Source organism: Barbus barbus (assembly GCF_936440315.1).
Source record: "Barbus barbus genome assembly, chromosome: 26".
Taxonomy (NCBI): domain Eukaryota; kingdom Metazoa; phylum Chordata; class Actinopteri; order Cypriniformes; family Cyprinidae; genus Barbus; species Barbus barbus.
In genome coordinates, this window is record NC_136754.1 from 20942160 (window position 1) to 20957648 (window position 15489).

A 15489-nucleotide genomic window follows, 5' to 3' on the forward strand; every position below is an offset into this window, starting at 1 on the left:
ATGATGAAATAAAGCCCATGTCATCAACAGTTGTCACAATATCCACCATGGATAGACGTGGCAGTTCTAGAAGAATAACTCAAGACAGTACTTGGCTGAAAGTTCAGAGGGAAATGATTTAAAGACTCACCACTCTTTGAAGATATACGATCTGTCTGAAGGTTTGCGGTAAATTTAAGATGAGAAGAGAGAAAAATATTTGACAGTGTGTCTTTCTTTCTCAGGTGATTGAATTTGATGATGGCTCGGGCTCAGTTCTCCGCATACAGCCGCTGCGTACTCACAGAGACGAGGCCATCTATGAGTGCACAGCCACCAACAGCGTGGGAGAAATTAACACCAGTGCCAAACTTACTGTGCTGGAAGGTAAAACGCTGGCATTTGATAGTCTCTGATTTGACCAGTATTTCATAAATTCCTGCTTTTTTGCATGAGCTTTTGCCTTAATTGGACAGGATAGTGGAGCATGACAGCAGAAGATGGGGTGGGAGTGTGAATTTGAACACTACCTACCAGTTTCTTTTTATTGACAAATGTATCTATTTTAAAGGGGTCATCGGACGCAAAATTCGCTTTACAAGTTGTTTGAACATAAATGTGTGTTGGAAGTTTGTGTACACATCCATCCTATAATGATAAAAATCCACCCAGTGGTTTTTTTAAAATCCCCTTTCTCAAATCAGGCTGTTCTGAGATTCCTGTCAGAATGACGTAGTTCTGTGCAGGCCGCTCCCACGATAGTTGATTGACAAGAACGTCTTACCTTAGACCCGCCCTGAGTGAGCTGAGAGCTGTCCGCCATTGGGTCGACTCTGGTGCAGGGATAGACAAGAATGTCTCCGATTAAGCGATTGAGGTGTTTTGTTGTTGGATGTAATAATGAACATAGCAGTCGTCATTTACTCCCGACATCTGAGCCACTGAAGACACAGAGGATTAACGTTACTTTCGTTTTGAAGTGAATGTGCCGATTCCCGATCAGCCTAAATGCGTCTATGTTTGCACGAATCATTCGTGATCCAGCTTCATCTACAGAAGAAGTGAGTATAAGTGTTTCACGGCTAAAGTAAACAGTACTGCTCGTCACCCCACGGAAGAGAGGGGCGGGGTCAGCACAGCTCATTAGCATTTAAAGCAACATGGACTAGAATGGCTTGCTAAAAACAGAGCTGATTTTGACAGGGTAAAAAAGGTGTTTTTTACACTACCATTGAGAAATTTTAACCAAAGTATGTTATATATCAAATAAAAATGATTAAAATAAAATTTTTACATTTTTATTATTAATATTTGTTATTATTATCATAAGTATTTTAGCATTGAAATGGCTAGTAGATTGTAAAATTAATACATTTGTAAAGGAAAAAAAATACTCACTGCCAGTACACATTGCCGCCACCAATTTGGCCTTTTAAAAAAATATTTATAAAGATTTATTGTTAGTCAAAGCAGTTGTACATTGATTTCACATCTATATTGATTTTCTTGACAGATGGTTTCTTTCATGAACATGTATATAGTGTCTTGCATCAATAGTAGTGTATTAGGTTGTGAACGCTCATTTCAAGAATAACACATGTGCTGAGAAATAAGAATGAAGCATGAGACTGGAACATGAGCATGTGATGAAATGTTGAAAATTCAGCCACTATTAAAATGAATATCTTAAAATATCCCACAGAATTCCTTTAGTAACGGCTGACCCACCCCAGCACCATGTGTTTGGTATTACATACGTGCCCCCATGTAATCCCCTTTAATCTTATTTTTCACCTCCGTGTATGAGCAGACAAAGGCCATTTAGTTGAAATTAGAAGCGTTGAATGAAGAAATTATCTGATGAATGTTGAGTCCTCTGGCTCTGTTCAGAGAGGTAGAGGAAGAGAGAGGTACCATATTGAAGGCAGGCAGTTTGGCTCTTCTAGCAGCTTTCCACAGTGAAGTGGATAAGCTGGACGCCCACAGGATCCTGCAGGACAGAATGAACTCTATTTATAGCTCATTGTTCATAGCAAGCAATGCATCATTTGTGTCCTACAGCAATGCTGAAAGACCAGCACAAAGGAGAAGTTGAATGATAATGATGTTCTCTAATTGCTTACTAAAGGATGTCCTCTGCGGCACATTTGGAGGGTCTTTGGAATCTCGGCCAGAAATGCAATCACCTCCTTTTAAGCTCATAGAAATTATATTAGGCTGAAATATAACACATTCATTTTGATCACTGCTCAACTGTGGTGCTTACACTGCTTTAAATCCAATAGGTACAGAGTTTCTTTGGCCATTTGGTGCCTTTCATGTCTAGGTTTTCTTGGAAAAGAGATGGTATATGAATATGATAATGATTCAATATCAAGGTGCATTTCACGTTATACAGTCAGCCAGTCATTATGGCAACATAAACACAATTAGATTGACATTTAACATTAAATTGAGAGAACTATGTAAAGTGATATGAGAGAAGTGAGCACAGTTTTGTGGGAAAGCAGTTGTCGCATGATTGACCAATTAGAATAGTATTTCAGAGAGCCATGTAAAAGGAAGTTAAACATAACGCAAGCTTAAGCAGTGTAATGTTTTTGTGTTTTGTCAAGTTTTTGGCGTTTTGCTTCTTATGTGTTTTTTTATTTGTGTGTGCTTTGTTTTTTGTTTCAGTTTGGTTTGGTTGAATGTTACGAAGTGAAAGGGGGGGGAAAAATTACCGTATCTCACGAACAACAAGCCATTATGTACTTAATAGTTAATGTTGGATGACCTGCTTTACAGACTTGTGTTAATGTGCTAGAACTTGTTTCAGTCACAGGAATCACTCCCACCTGAGTTTAGCTGGTCATACACAGCTTAGGAAAATATGAGTCACTGCGTCTGCCTTTATAATTAACTACTTGAATCATATTGATAAACAATTAATGTGAACTTAACATAATTGAACCCCATTTAAACAGATGGCAATTATGAGAGCATTTCTGAAGTGATTCCGATTTGTATGGTTGCTCTAGAAGCGTGAACAAGTCCTTTTCCTTAGAGGGCCACTGATGCATCCTAACACTGCTTCAGGGTTTGTGTGTCGCCACACACTACACGTCGTGAGGAATACCAGCAGGTTTCATTTCAACTTCCAGGCTGCGCTTGCACCAAGGTTGTGGGCGTTAGTTGCTCACAGCTGTTGCCTGTTGAATAAAAATTTGCAATGCCTCTGTTGTAATCACATTGTGCGGATGCCAACATGGGCCTCTGTGTGAATTCATAATGACTTCGTCTAGCTGCACCCCATTTGTGCTCCTCATTTCTCTGTAGCGGAGAGATTTGACATTACTGACACTCAAGGACTGCAGCGAAGACTGAATGCTGAGCAGTTTGTTACATGTACCCTTTGCATTGTTCGTTTTAATCATTTTCATTCCATCCGCTAAATCACAATCAGAAGGTGTAATTCTGACAGAACTTTTTCTACCATCCCTCCAAATGGTTAAAAAAAAGAGTTCCTTTAATTTTTGGCCTGTCCATTTCATGGTCTTGTCTTGTCTCATACTGACGTGATGATGTACATGCTTTCATGTGTCACATAGTGAGGAATTAGAAAGACGCCCAATGTCCTCTGAAACCACAGGAATGCTTTTAATTCATGGATCAGTGGAATATTTCCATACATTGAGGATTCAGTTTCCTCATTAAATACCCTCTTCAAGAGCTCTACAGGTAACTCCTGGAGCTCAAACCAACAGTGTAATTGATAAACATTACTCATATTGTCAGTGAATGAATATTGAACGAGCAATTTGGAGCAAACTTCATGTATTTCACTTTTAAACCAGGGATACATTAAGAAGGGATGGAAATTGAGAGCAATTGAACGATTGGTTCAGATTTCACTTAGTGATTCCATTAACAGTTCTTTTCGTTATTCTGAGGAAAAAAGAATGAACATTTATTGGAAAACCATTCAAATAGCATTCGCTAGCAGCAGCTAGTTTAGTCTCATGTTTCAAACACCAGAACTGTTCAGTTCTTATCGGAGCAGATTATATTGTACAATTCTCTGGGAAAAAAGCAGGTTATTGCTTGTTCACAGTGATTGCATACAACAACTTTGTTGACTTTATCTGTCCTACATCTATATACCTTATTTTTAGTTCTGTGTTTTTGTGTTTATTTACCAAATCAGTTTGTGAAGCATGTCATGTGTTGCACATATGTGAGGGAAAAGGGGTTCAGAAGGCTTTCCACTGCAAAGTATTCACACAAAACAATGAATCACACTCTTGAAAGTTTTTATTTATTTATTTTTATTTTTTTTGCATCGGTGGAACAATGCAGATTCTAGAATTGTTAAAGACACCAAATGTTTTCCTGGAAGGGCATCATTTGCTTATGCACATTCCAGGGAAGCGCTCTCACGCAACGCACGCAGACCCCCTCTGCTTTACAGGTGTGGTCTCCAACTGCTTCCCCGGCTCCGGTCAACGGTCCGTGTCACGAGTTTAATTTCTCCCACCATCTGCTGGCTTGAAGCCCAGCGCTGTAGATCATGAGCGTTTGACAGTTACAAACTGCGTCTGTCGAGGGCGGCCTCTCCCAAGGACTCGTGCAATATGGCTGGGTGGATTCACTCACCTGGAGTCTGTATCGGCATCCCTTCCGCTTTTTTTTGAAGTGTTTGCAGTTTAACTGCAAGTGCTGGATTTTGAATAAAGACTAGTTTGAGTTGCGGCTTTAACCTGCGGCTTGTTGCGCAATACAAATTAAAGGCCGTTTTCCCTAATTTTGACTAACATCAGTAATTAATCCTGATGGAACATGTTTGTAGCTGCCAGATCTCATTGGAGTCACTGTACAGCAGATGCGTTTATAACCCTTGTCTATATAGTCAGCTCTTTCCAATGCAGTTTAGTTTGGAGGAAATTACTTCAAGTGTGTGACACGGGCTTTAAATCTGTAGAGCTGATATTGTCTGTAGTGGCTATTCTCTGACTGATGTTGCTCTGGTAATTGTGAATAAGCAGCCCTGTGGCTCTGACAGCCATGCTTACTAGGCCACGTAATTGGAGCAGTTCACACTTTTGAGTCGTCGTATGTCCGACAGCCTGGTCAGTGTAGCTTCAGGCTGAAATGGTCATAGGTTTTCACTTTCAAAAGCTAAATAAATTGAATAATGTAGTACGGTAAACAGGAGAGGTAGAAGTGAAGGGAAAAAATATGTGAAGTTCTGTGATCAGGTAATGAAATATGAGGCTGCGCTGCTTTGTGGGCATCATTTAGGTTGCAGAAATGTGGATATAAAGTAATTTAATATCTAATTAAAAAATAATTTGATTTAAAATGTAATTTTATTAGGTAAATTCATTGAATGCCATCCTTCCACAAATATATGCCTGGCATGTAATCCATAACAGAGTCACTTTATTGTTGTATGTGACCCTGGACCACAAAACCAGTCATAAGAGTCAATTTTTTGAAATTGAGATTTATATATCATCTGAAAGCTGAATAAATAAACTTTCCATTGAGGTATGGATAGGACAGGATAGGGCAATATTTGGCTGAGATGCAACTATTTGAAAATCTGGACTCAAATATTGAGAAAATCGCCTTTAAAGTTGTTCAAATGAATTGCTTAGCAGTGCATATTACTAATCAAAAATTAAGTTTTGATATATGTATGGTAGGGAATTTACAAAATATCTTAAAGGAACATGATCTTTACTTGATATCCAAATAATTTTTGGCATAAAAGAAAAATGGATCATTTTGACCCATACAATGTATTGTTGGATATTGCTATAAATATAACCATGTGACTTATGACTGGTTTTGTGGTCCAGGGTCACATATGTTGAAATGAATTCACCGTTGCAATCAAAGGAATAAATTATATTTTAAAATGTATTTGAATAGAAAATATCAATATTGTAATAGTATTTCACAATATTGCTGTTTTTAGTGTATTTTTGATAGTGTGATTTTGAACATGCAACCTTGGTGAGCATAAGGGTCTAAAATATTAAAAGGTCTTATTGGCGCCAAACAACAACAAAAACTCAACTTTAAATATATTTGAAAAAGTACTTTAAAATATATTTAATGGCAGTAATATATTTACTTTTTACTGATATCTGAGAGTATTTATAAATTAACCAAAAATATTCAAATCAAATCTTTTACTTATGCAAAATGTATTCAAAACTCTTTTTTAAGATGCAACTGGGGTGGAAAAAATGAACAAAAAGGCTAAAGGCACAGGCCGTTCCAAGGCTGTGAATGTAATACATTCAAGTTTCGTGGTTATCTGTGTTTCAGGTTGTTGGTTTGACTAGATGTGGTAGGAGTGGCAGCTATACAGTCTGTTTTATGTTTAGTATGATTAGCTCAGTGTCAGAGTTCTAGCACAGCCTGAAGAGAAGATGCATTAATAGAGAGGTTCATGTGTTTGATCTGTGCTGTTCTGTCTAGCAGACTGAAAGAATAAGTAAAGGCTGTCACATACACCGAGCCGAGGGGGCTTCATTTACAGCTGCTGCCATCTTACACTATTCTCATTTACTTTAAAGTAAACTCTATTAGAAGTAATTCAACTAAATAGCTTTGAATGTGTCAGTGATGCTTGTGTTTCTGTGGATCAGTTATTTTTTATTTTTTTAAAGAGGACATATTAGATTGTAAATAGTTTCTTAATGTTTATTATTTATCTTGTCTAATTATAATATTCATTATTATTTACTGTATGTTTGATCAAATAAATGCAGACAAGGATCACGTGACACTGAATGGCTGCTGAAATTTAGCTCTGCTCTCACAGGAATAAATTGATATGATAAATTTGTAAGATATTTCATAATAATATTCCTCTTTTTTACTATGAAATGAATGCAGTCTTGGTGGGTATTAGAGACTTCTTTGTCCACTCCTATTTCAAAAACATTAAAATATTATACAGCCCCCAAACTTTTATTATTATACTATCCTTTATTGATATTTTATTTGTAATTATAGTTCTATGTTTATTTTATATGCCATTATATTAATTTAATCATAATATAATTAATATTATACATTAATAATTTACTGTATTTTATTTTTTTTTGCTGATGGCCGGTATGAGACCAAGTGTGCAATATTTTTTTTATATTTTATTAATAATACCAGTTTAGCCACCAATATACTGTGCATTTCTAGTAAGCTAAGAAAATGTGATCAGCCAGATATATATATATATATATATATATATATATATATATATATATATTTATATACAGTATATATATATATAACAATGTATATGCATTTAAACAAACATATTTTTGCTGATGGCCAATATGACACCAAGCGTGCTCTCTACATCTAAATAAGGCACTCTAACAGATAGCAGATCGTGTGATTTCCACACTGCTGTCATGGCTCAAGGTGACTTGGGCCGTTGCGCTTGAGTGGAGGGAGCAGATCACCCTTCGGTTGTGGTAATGGCTCACACATGTGTTGTTATGTACAAACTAGTGTGCTGTAGCATAAATAACAGCTATGTGCCTGTGGCAGAGCTGTAGATCATACCGAGACACAAGAAACTGGAGGACACATAGGAAGGAGGGCGAGACGGAAAACCCAGAGAGACAGATCCATGCGGATAAAGGCGGGAGAGAGAGACCAACGTCACACCTGCCCAACATTGATTAAGTGACTGTTGGAAGGAAGTCAGCCTGAATATTCTGGCCTAGCAAGAAAAAGTGTATTATTTCAAAGGTCATGGCATGCATTACACCTCTTTCCTCACCACCGACTTAGATAAACAGCGTGCCGCTGAAATACTGCAGACGGGACTCCGCCACTCCTAGGGTGTGGTTCACATTTGCACACGGTGCTTTGTTATTTACTACATGTGTCTGTGAGGTTGCAGATCTGAGCACGCTTTTATACCATTTAAAGGTGAGGATGTTTGATTATGCCGGGTCTGTTTTCTATCTGCAGTTTGGTCATTAGCAGTGCTCACAATTAAAGTGAAGCAGGAGATCTGACCTCAGTGAAACCCATTCGGACTACATAATCACTGTACACTGAAACTCTGTTCCAAAAACAAGCTCCTGCCTACCTAGACAGGATCATAAATACATCATCATAAGGTAGTCAGTCCCATAATACATTGTGATTAGCTCTTACAAGTGCAGTATACTCATTAACTGTACATTATAGGAATACATAAAATATTTAAGTTGATGTTATTATAGATCTTAAAGATCTAAAATAGGTTTGGGGTTGGTAAGGTTTTTTTATGTTTTGGAAAGAAATCTCTTAGGTTTCCCAAGGCTGCAGTTATTTGAGCAGAAATACATTTATGGATTATTATTATTTACATTTATATATATATATATATATATATATATATATATATATATGTGTGTGTGTGTGTGTGTGTGTGTGTGTGTGTGTGTGTGTGTGTGTATGTATTGTATATATGTGTGTATGTAAACAATAAGGTAGATAGGCCGTGCTGTATCGTGAATAAATCACAGCTGAAGGACGTTGTTTGGCACGACGCGAAGCAGATTTATTCACGATACAGCACAGCCTCTCGTATCTTATTGCTTTTATAAAGCAGTTACCACACAATAAAAAAATATAAAACCCCAAAATGTATTTATTGAAATATTACTTTTTTGAAGCAAGTTCTTAAATGCTGTCCTTCCGCTAAAAAAATAGTTCCTGACAGCAACAGTAAACGGCAAGAGAGTGTTCCGAACATGCCTCATCTAATGGAGCTCAAGTAAAAACTGAGAATAGGAGCTCTTATCATCCGCTGTGTCATTTATTTGTTTTAACACCATATATGATATTTTCTCACACACATACATCTGCTTATCTCTCAGCATGAGAAAATGTCTGTTTTCCGTCTTTTAGTTTTAAACCAGACCGAATCGCAGCACAGCGCGAGTTTGCAAGCGTCGTTACAGTGTAAACTGATGGACATACAGAATCATACCTGAAACAGAAAACTAATAAATTCAGTAATATTCCCTCCTCATTTCGAAAACTGTAGTCTTTCACACAGCGCGCACCGCACACACATCAACACATCTCTGCGTGAGAAGTGTTTATTTAGACGGGGGAAGGGTGGGGTCTCAAAATTAAAGATGAAAGATGCAACATAACACCAGCAGGGTTCACTCATACTTCATTAAGTAAATAGCAAACAGTTAATTCTGCCGAAATACATAGTACATTAAACAGTTTTGATGCTATTGATTGTTTATGTTGCTAAGGGTGTTGCTCAGTGATACACAGAACGGGTGGGTGAAGCAGTCATAACCGTGCTGTATCGTGAATAAAACACAGCTGTTGACCAATCAGAATTGAGGAATGGAACTAACCGTTTTATATATATATATGTATGTATGTATGTGTGTGTGTGTGTGTGTGTGTACACGTGCAGAATCTTTTCTAAACAGCTAAATGTTTTGTCTGCCTGGCTTCATTTTAAAAGCACTCAGTCTTGTAAAAAAAATGCAAATATAATAGCATGTAAAAGTTATCTCACGCATCAGCCCGCAGGCAAAGCAGTGTTCTGCCGTCTGATATCAGACTGTCACCTAACACTGATGTCATCTTGCATGAATGAATGCTGTTTTGTTCGGATACTGTGCCTGTCGTCTTTCACTTGTAATTGCTCTGATTCTCTAGAATTGTGTTATTTAGTGTTGAGGCTATGTTGTGAGAGTATGATTTAATTTGAAGGTAAAGTATGTAATTTTTTGATGTTGAAATACTTTTTATCCCAGTTTAATATGCACAGACAACTACAGAATAAGTAAGCATTTCTAGGTTGATGTTCAATTTGTTTATATTCTTAGTGGACAACACATCTAATTTGTAGTATTTAAGTATCCAGTGATGTGCCAGTGAAGCAGATTTTTTGCAAGCTGGATAATGTAACAAGCCGTTTTTTCTAAAGACGGACAAACCTGGACTTGAAATGCTCTCTGGAAATTAAGATATGTAGTAAAATGGATGGTGTTCTGTTGTCATATATCATTACAGAAACCCTTCTGCTCCCTCCATCAAAAGAGATGTCACCCTTAATTGTAGTCATCCATCACTCTCATACACACTCTCTGGAAATTACAAGGACATTTGTTTCTCAAGAACTGTCAAGGCTTTTACAGAAACACTACATTGTTTTTAAACAAAATATTAGTTCAGAAGTTGTCTTACCTGAGTAGACATATTCAGTGCAGAGAATGTGCTGTCCAAGTGTGTTTGTGGAACTTTGTTTTTCTATAATAATTGAGACCTTCACATACTTAAAGGAATAGTTCACATAAAAATTCAAATGTCTTTTCTGTATGACATTCTTTCTTCTGTGGAATGCAAATTGAGGAATTTTGAAGAAAGTTGATGCTTTGAAAAGGATGAAAAAGTACCAGAAATTACCTTTGTAATAGTGGTCATTATATGCTATATTTCCAACCTTTTGAAGTCTACCTCAGCTTTGTGTAACATGGTAAATGGCAACTCAACTATACTTGCTTGTCAAAAAAAGTACAATTGGGCTTTTATTTGCCATATTTGATGTGCTCAATTTATGTGCTTCGATCAATGTTTATATGTAAATAAAAGCCTAAAATGAAAATCTTTTCATCATATAGCGCAACTGTTTCTCTTCTGAAGACTTTAATTAAACCGGATTTAAAGCTCTTTATGAACCTTTCGAAGCATCAAGTTATCAAGTCTAATGGGTTTGGAATGACCTGAGGATGAGTAAATGATAAAAGAATTTTCAGTTTTGGGTGAACTATTCCTTAAAAGGAATATGTCTTTGACAATATCTTTAAAAAAATAGTAATTTTGAAGAACATTGATGCTTCAAAAAGGATGGACAAGAAAAAAAAGAAAAGAAAAAAAATAGTAGTCATACTACTCCTATGCTAAATTTCAAGCTTTGTGTAACAAACAAACATTGTCCGTATGACTAAATAATAATGAGATAAATATTAATATATTGAGATATATAGTAATCTTTGATTTGTAAACATTGTTCTTCAGATCAGATTTTGATCGGGTTCTTTAGTTAAACTGACTAAATTTCACACTGTCGCTCACCCAAATCTCCATATGATTTCATATGTGGCATATCATTCTCCGGTCATATGGACTATAAATTTTTTGACACATTTATGGTGCTTTTACATCCTTTTTATGTTTTTGTGTTCTTCAGAATAAAGACATTCATACAGGATTGCATCGACATTAGTGAATTAATTTTTTATTTTTTTTAAGGTGAACTTTATCCTTTTAAACATAATTAGCATGTAGCATGGACATTACAGCAGACACATGAGATGGATCTAAGTATGCGTGATCCCTCTCTGTAGAACGGTTTGTTCTCGGTGTTAGTGCTTCATCACTATTTGAGCATCTTCTTCTGCGGCGACGTGTTTGTGCAGGGTGAGAATAACTCTGGCTGACGTGGACGTGGAGGGCACTCGGGCTGTTTCACAGTGGGGTCTGAGGACAGAGACTTGTCTCTTCAGCGGGGTTCTGATTAGACCCATCACCCTGCATGCAATGCTCTATTCTCCCTTGTAATTGGAGCTGGCAGGAGGTTGACATGTACCCCTCCTGTCCTCCATTTCCCTCTTTATCCTCCCACGGTGACACCCCCCCCCCCCCCCCCCCACACGACTCCTCGTCAGATCCACTGTAATGCTTGTTATGTCCCTCTTTGCTCTGACCCGGCATCGAGGACATGAAACCTATGCATGTCTCAACCACATTTACGGCAGCCTTGTTGTTCACATTAGCTGGGTTCACCATTCCCTTTCTTCTGCCTTTAGGACGTTTTGTCCTACTTACTCCCGACCACCTGAAACGCCATTGTTATTCTCTTGGCAACCTCTTTGTTTTCGTAATGATGCAGAGTTAGTTCTTCCCCATTGTTTGGCATTCGTTGGCTTCATTCAACACTCAACTTTTGTAAATATCAGATAGTTATCGCCTACTTTCAAGCATCTGTTTTTCACCTTTATCAGATTGCTCATCGCATTGAATATAAGTCTCAGCTCGTAATTTACTGCTTCACAGAGAACAATGTTCCTTCTGTTTTCACAAAACTGATTACAGATGGGTTTGTGGTATGCTACTCTGTTTTGTGGTCCCTTTTGTGGTCACATGCATCGATAAAGCTGGGGCTGCTTCTGGACTGGTTCCACAGCCAAGGAGATAATACAATAGATTTCCATCTGCAAGGGCCTGTATGGTCTTATCGCTCTAGTAAGGTCTCATTAAATACCCGCTCTGGGTCTCTGGATGGCAACAGTAGATTTCCCATTCAGGAAGGAAATTTGATTGGTTTCTATCACGGATACTATTGTTACTGTGGAACCTGTTTATGGAGGTTGTCACGAGATCCTAACTATAAGATTTAAAGGGTTAGTTCACCCAAAAATGAAAATTAGCCCATGTTTTACACGTATGACACCCGCCTACTCCCATTCTAAAACTTGGAAGAGCAAGGAACATTTTTTAATATAACTCCGGTTGGATTCGTCTGAAAGAAGAAAGTCATATACACCTACACTCTAAAAAATGCTGGGTTAAATACAACCCAGTGCTGGGTTATGGAGTTAGTTCACCCATGAAGGGTTATGAAGGGTTAGTTCACCCAAAAATGAAAATTAGCCCATGTTTTACTCACCCTCAAAGCATCCTATACACTCTAAAAAATGCTGGGTTAAATATGGACAAACCCAGCGATTGGGTTGTTTTGACCCAGAGGTTGGGTTACTGCACAGAATGTTGGGTTATACATTTAACCCAACTGTTGATTGAAAACAACCCAATTGCTGGGTTTGTCCATATTTAGCATTTTTTAGAGTGTAGGATGCTTTGAGGGTGAGTAAAACATGGGCTAATTTTCATTTTTGGGTGAACTAACCCTTTACAAGAACCTGAAGGACCTAGCTTATGCAAGCTAATATTTATGTTTGTTATGGCCAAAAAAAGTAAAATAAAATAAAAGTATAATAAAATAATTCCAGAAAGTTTTGTACAAATTTGGTCTAAATTTAAAAATAATATGCTAAAAACTTAATATTACAGTGATGTACTGTATGAAAAATGGGGATTCATTTTGGGATTTACTAAATATTATTTTTAAATTATTTGTATTTTTAAAGATTAACTGAGCGTATAGGGAAGCGTGAGCAATTAAATATCTAATATCAACCAATACCGATAAATTTAAGTATGGTACTGATATATTATTTAAATCTTTAAAAAAACGTTACACATAGTGTCTCAGAATGTGATTTTGTGAACTTGAGTATATTTGTAAATAGTGAAAAAAGAAAATGAATAGAGTAACTCAAATTTCAGCTTGGAAAGAAAGAAGAGCTAGGGATTGCTTTGATGCACTGCATAATTAAAAAAAAATACCACTACTTATTGAAATTTGTATTTTTTCTTGTCAGAATTTCATTGTATGCCTTAAACTTGTCACACAACTACCGTTCACAATGTTTAAAATAACTGTTTCTATTTTAATATATTTTAAAATGTAGTGAATAAACCAAAACTTCATCAACAGCGAACAATAGAGCCGCACCCAGTGTAAAAGTAGAACATGATGCTTGAAGGTTAGGTGAAGTTTTGGTATAGTCATGAAGCTTTGCATCACAGTTGAGCTGTTATCTTTGTTTATCTTGAAATGCCAGTGGGCTTAACTGCATTTTTAAAGTAACCTGATACAAATAAGGTGTTGACGTTGCATAAAAACTTGAGCCTGTACTCTTTGTCTGTAATTGTCAGGATTGCTGCTTCTCATATACCATGACCTCAGCCGGTTGCGTAACCTTTCAGACAAAGGTAAAATAAAACACTGCAACACAAGCAGAGAATCTCAGAACATGACATCACTGCCATTAAAGTTCATTTTTCTCTCTTTTGACTGCTTGTAGGAATATTTCTGCAAAGCTCTCTCGCCGTTCCTCTTACTTCCTCCTCATTCCGTCCGCTCTCAAGTTTCTCTGTACTCCTTGCAAGATGGCATCCCAATTACCCACCAAATGTATCACCCCGTCAGAGCCAAACACCTTGTCATAACTGCTTCGGAGAAACAATGAAACAAGCGTTGGCAGGCTTTTTAAATTCAAACCGCCATCTGCTGCAGCGCCAACATGTATGAGACTCGGGACAGAGCGGGGCATTTTGTAGACTTTTTTCACCTCTTACCTATTCATTTTAGTAATGGAGTCCTTGCTCAACTCAATATAAGCACACAAGAATTGTATTAAAAACACATTTCTGAGCTTCGAGCCTTCTGTTTTTGAAATCCTCATGCATAATAAAGAGGTATAAGTGATAAAAGTGCTTTCAGGGACGGAGAATGGAGCTTTTATTTAGGATACGCAAAAGCCTAACCGTCAGTTTGTTTCCCGCTGTGCTTTTCTCTTGTGGAATAAATCCATCCTTTTCTCATTTGTTTTTACCTTCACATACCATTTATTTCTTTAGCACTCACTATTCCTGTAAGGAAGTGTCTGTCATTATAAACATTACTAACAAGCAAAATATTAGTAACATGCTTTTTAAAGGTACTGTCAGCTATTTTTATTAAAAAGTTATGAGTAGTGATGAGTTGGTAAAAAATAGTACAATGTACATAAGATGAAGACTTCAGACATATTAGTTGCCTAATAAAAACTCTTTTATTTTATCTGCATGTTATGCATTTACTCTCAGTAACTATCCTGTTATTGGACGCTTTCACTTGTGAAATAAATGAATCATGTCTGAAAGTTAATTTCTGCAGTGGCATCCATAAACAAGGATGTTTTCTGTTGTTTCATCCACACAACTAGGTGTCACTGTAAGTCTAACACCACTTTCACATTAAAAAAATAATAATAATAAATCAATGGAAAATTACTATACATTTAACAACACCTAGCTTGAATAAACGTATAGCACAAGTATGTCTGTTACTTTGCACTCCAAGACACTTATCAAACTTTTTTCTTCACTTTGTCATTTGAAAATCCAGGAGCTTTTTTTTTTTTTTTTTTTTTTTCCAACTGATATGGGGGTCTGAAAAACACATCTTCACACTCAACTCAGGAGAAACAGCACAGTTGGTTTTCTTTTAGATGTTCTTGTGTTTTCTGTTTCTTCTCTTGCATGCTGACTATGTGGCACTTGGTAGGTATTATTTGTGTTATTTCTCAAGAAAATGTATTCAATTGTTTATTCAGAAGCCTCTTCAGAGAAAAGGATCAGCATAGTGATACAACCCACACTCCTACAGGTAGTTGACCTCTCTTGAGCACACCGAGGTAGAAATGTACGCCTTGATACATGACAACGCACCCTCCCTGTGGTTTCTGAAGGTCACACTTGGGGAAAAAAATCTTGCTGCTTTTGCTTGTTAATGAGGCATAACTTGAACAGCCTTATATTCCAAGTTACCTTGTACTGCAAAGTTCCCTCCAGCGCGGATTCAGCGCAACA

The 15489-nt window shown here is 36.9% G+C and overlaps 1 protein-coding gene across 2 annotated transcripts in view; it reads left to right on the forward strand.

Moving 5' to 3' along the window:
- LOC306846615 (receptor-type tyrosine-protein phosphatase F) overlaps window positions 1-15489 on the forward strand; it is a 125258-nt gene that overhangs the window by 34355 nt on the left and 75414 nt on the right. For both annotated transcript variants that reach the window (XM_079380097.1, XM_079380098.1), the window contains exon 4: window positions 225-366. In XM_079380097.1, the coding sequence (XP_079236223.1) occupies window positions 225-366 (142 nt within the window). The remainder of the gene's footprint in view (window positions 1-224; window positions 367-15489) is intronic.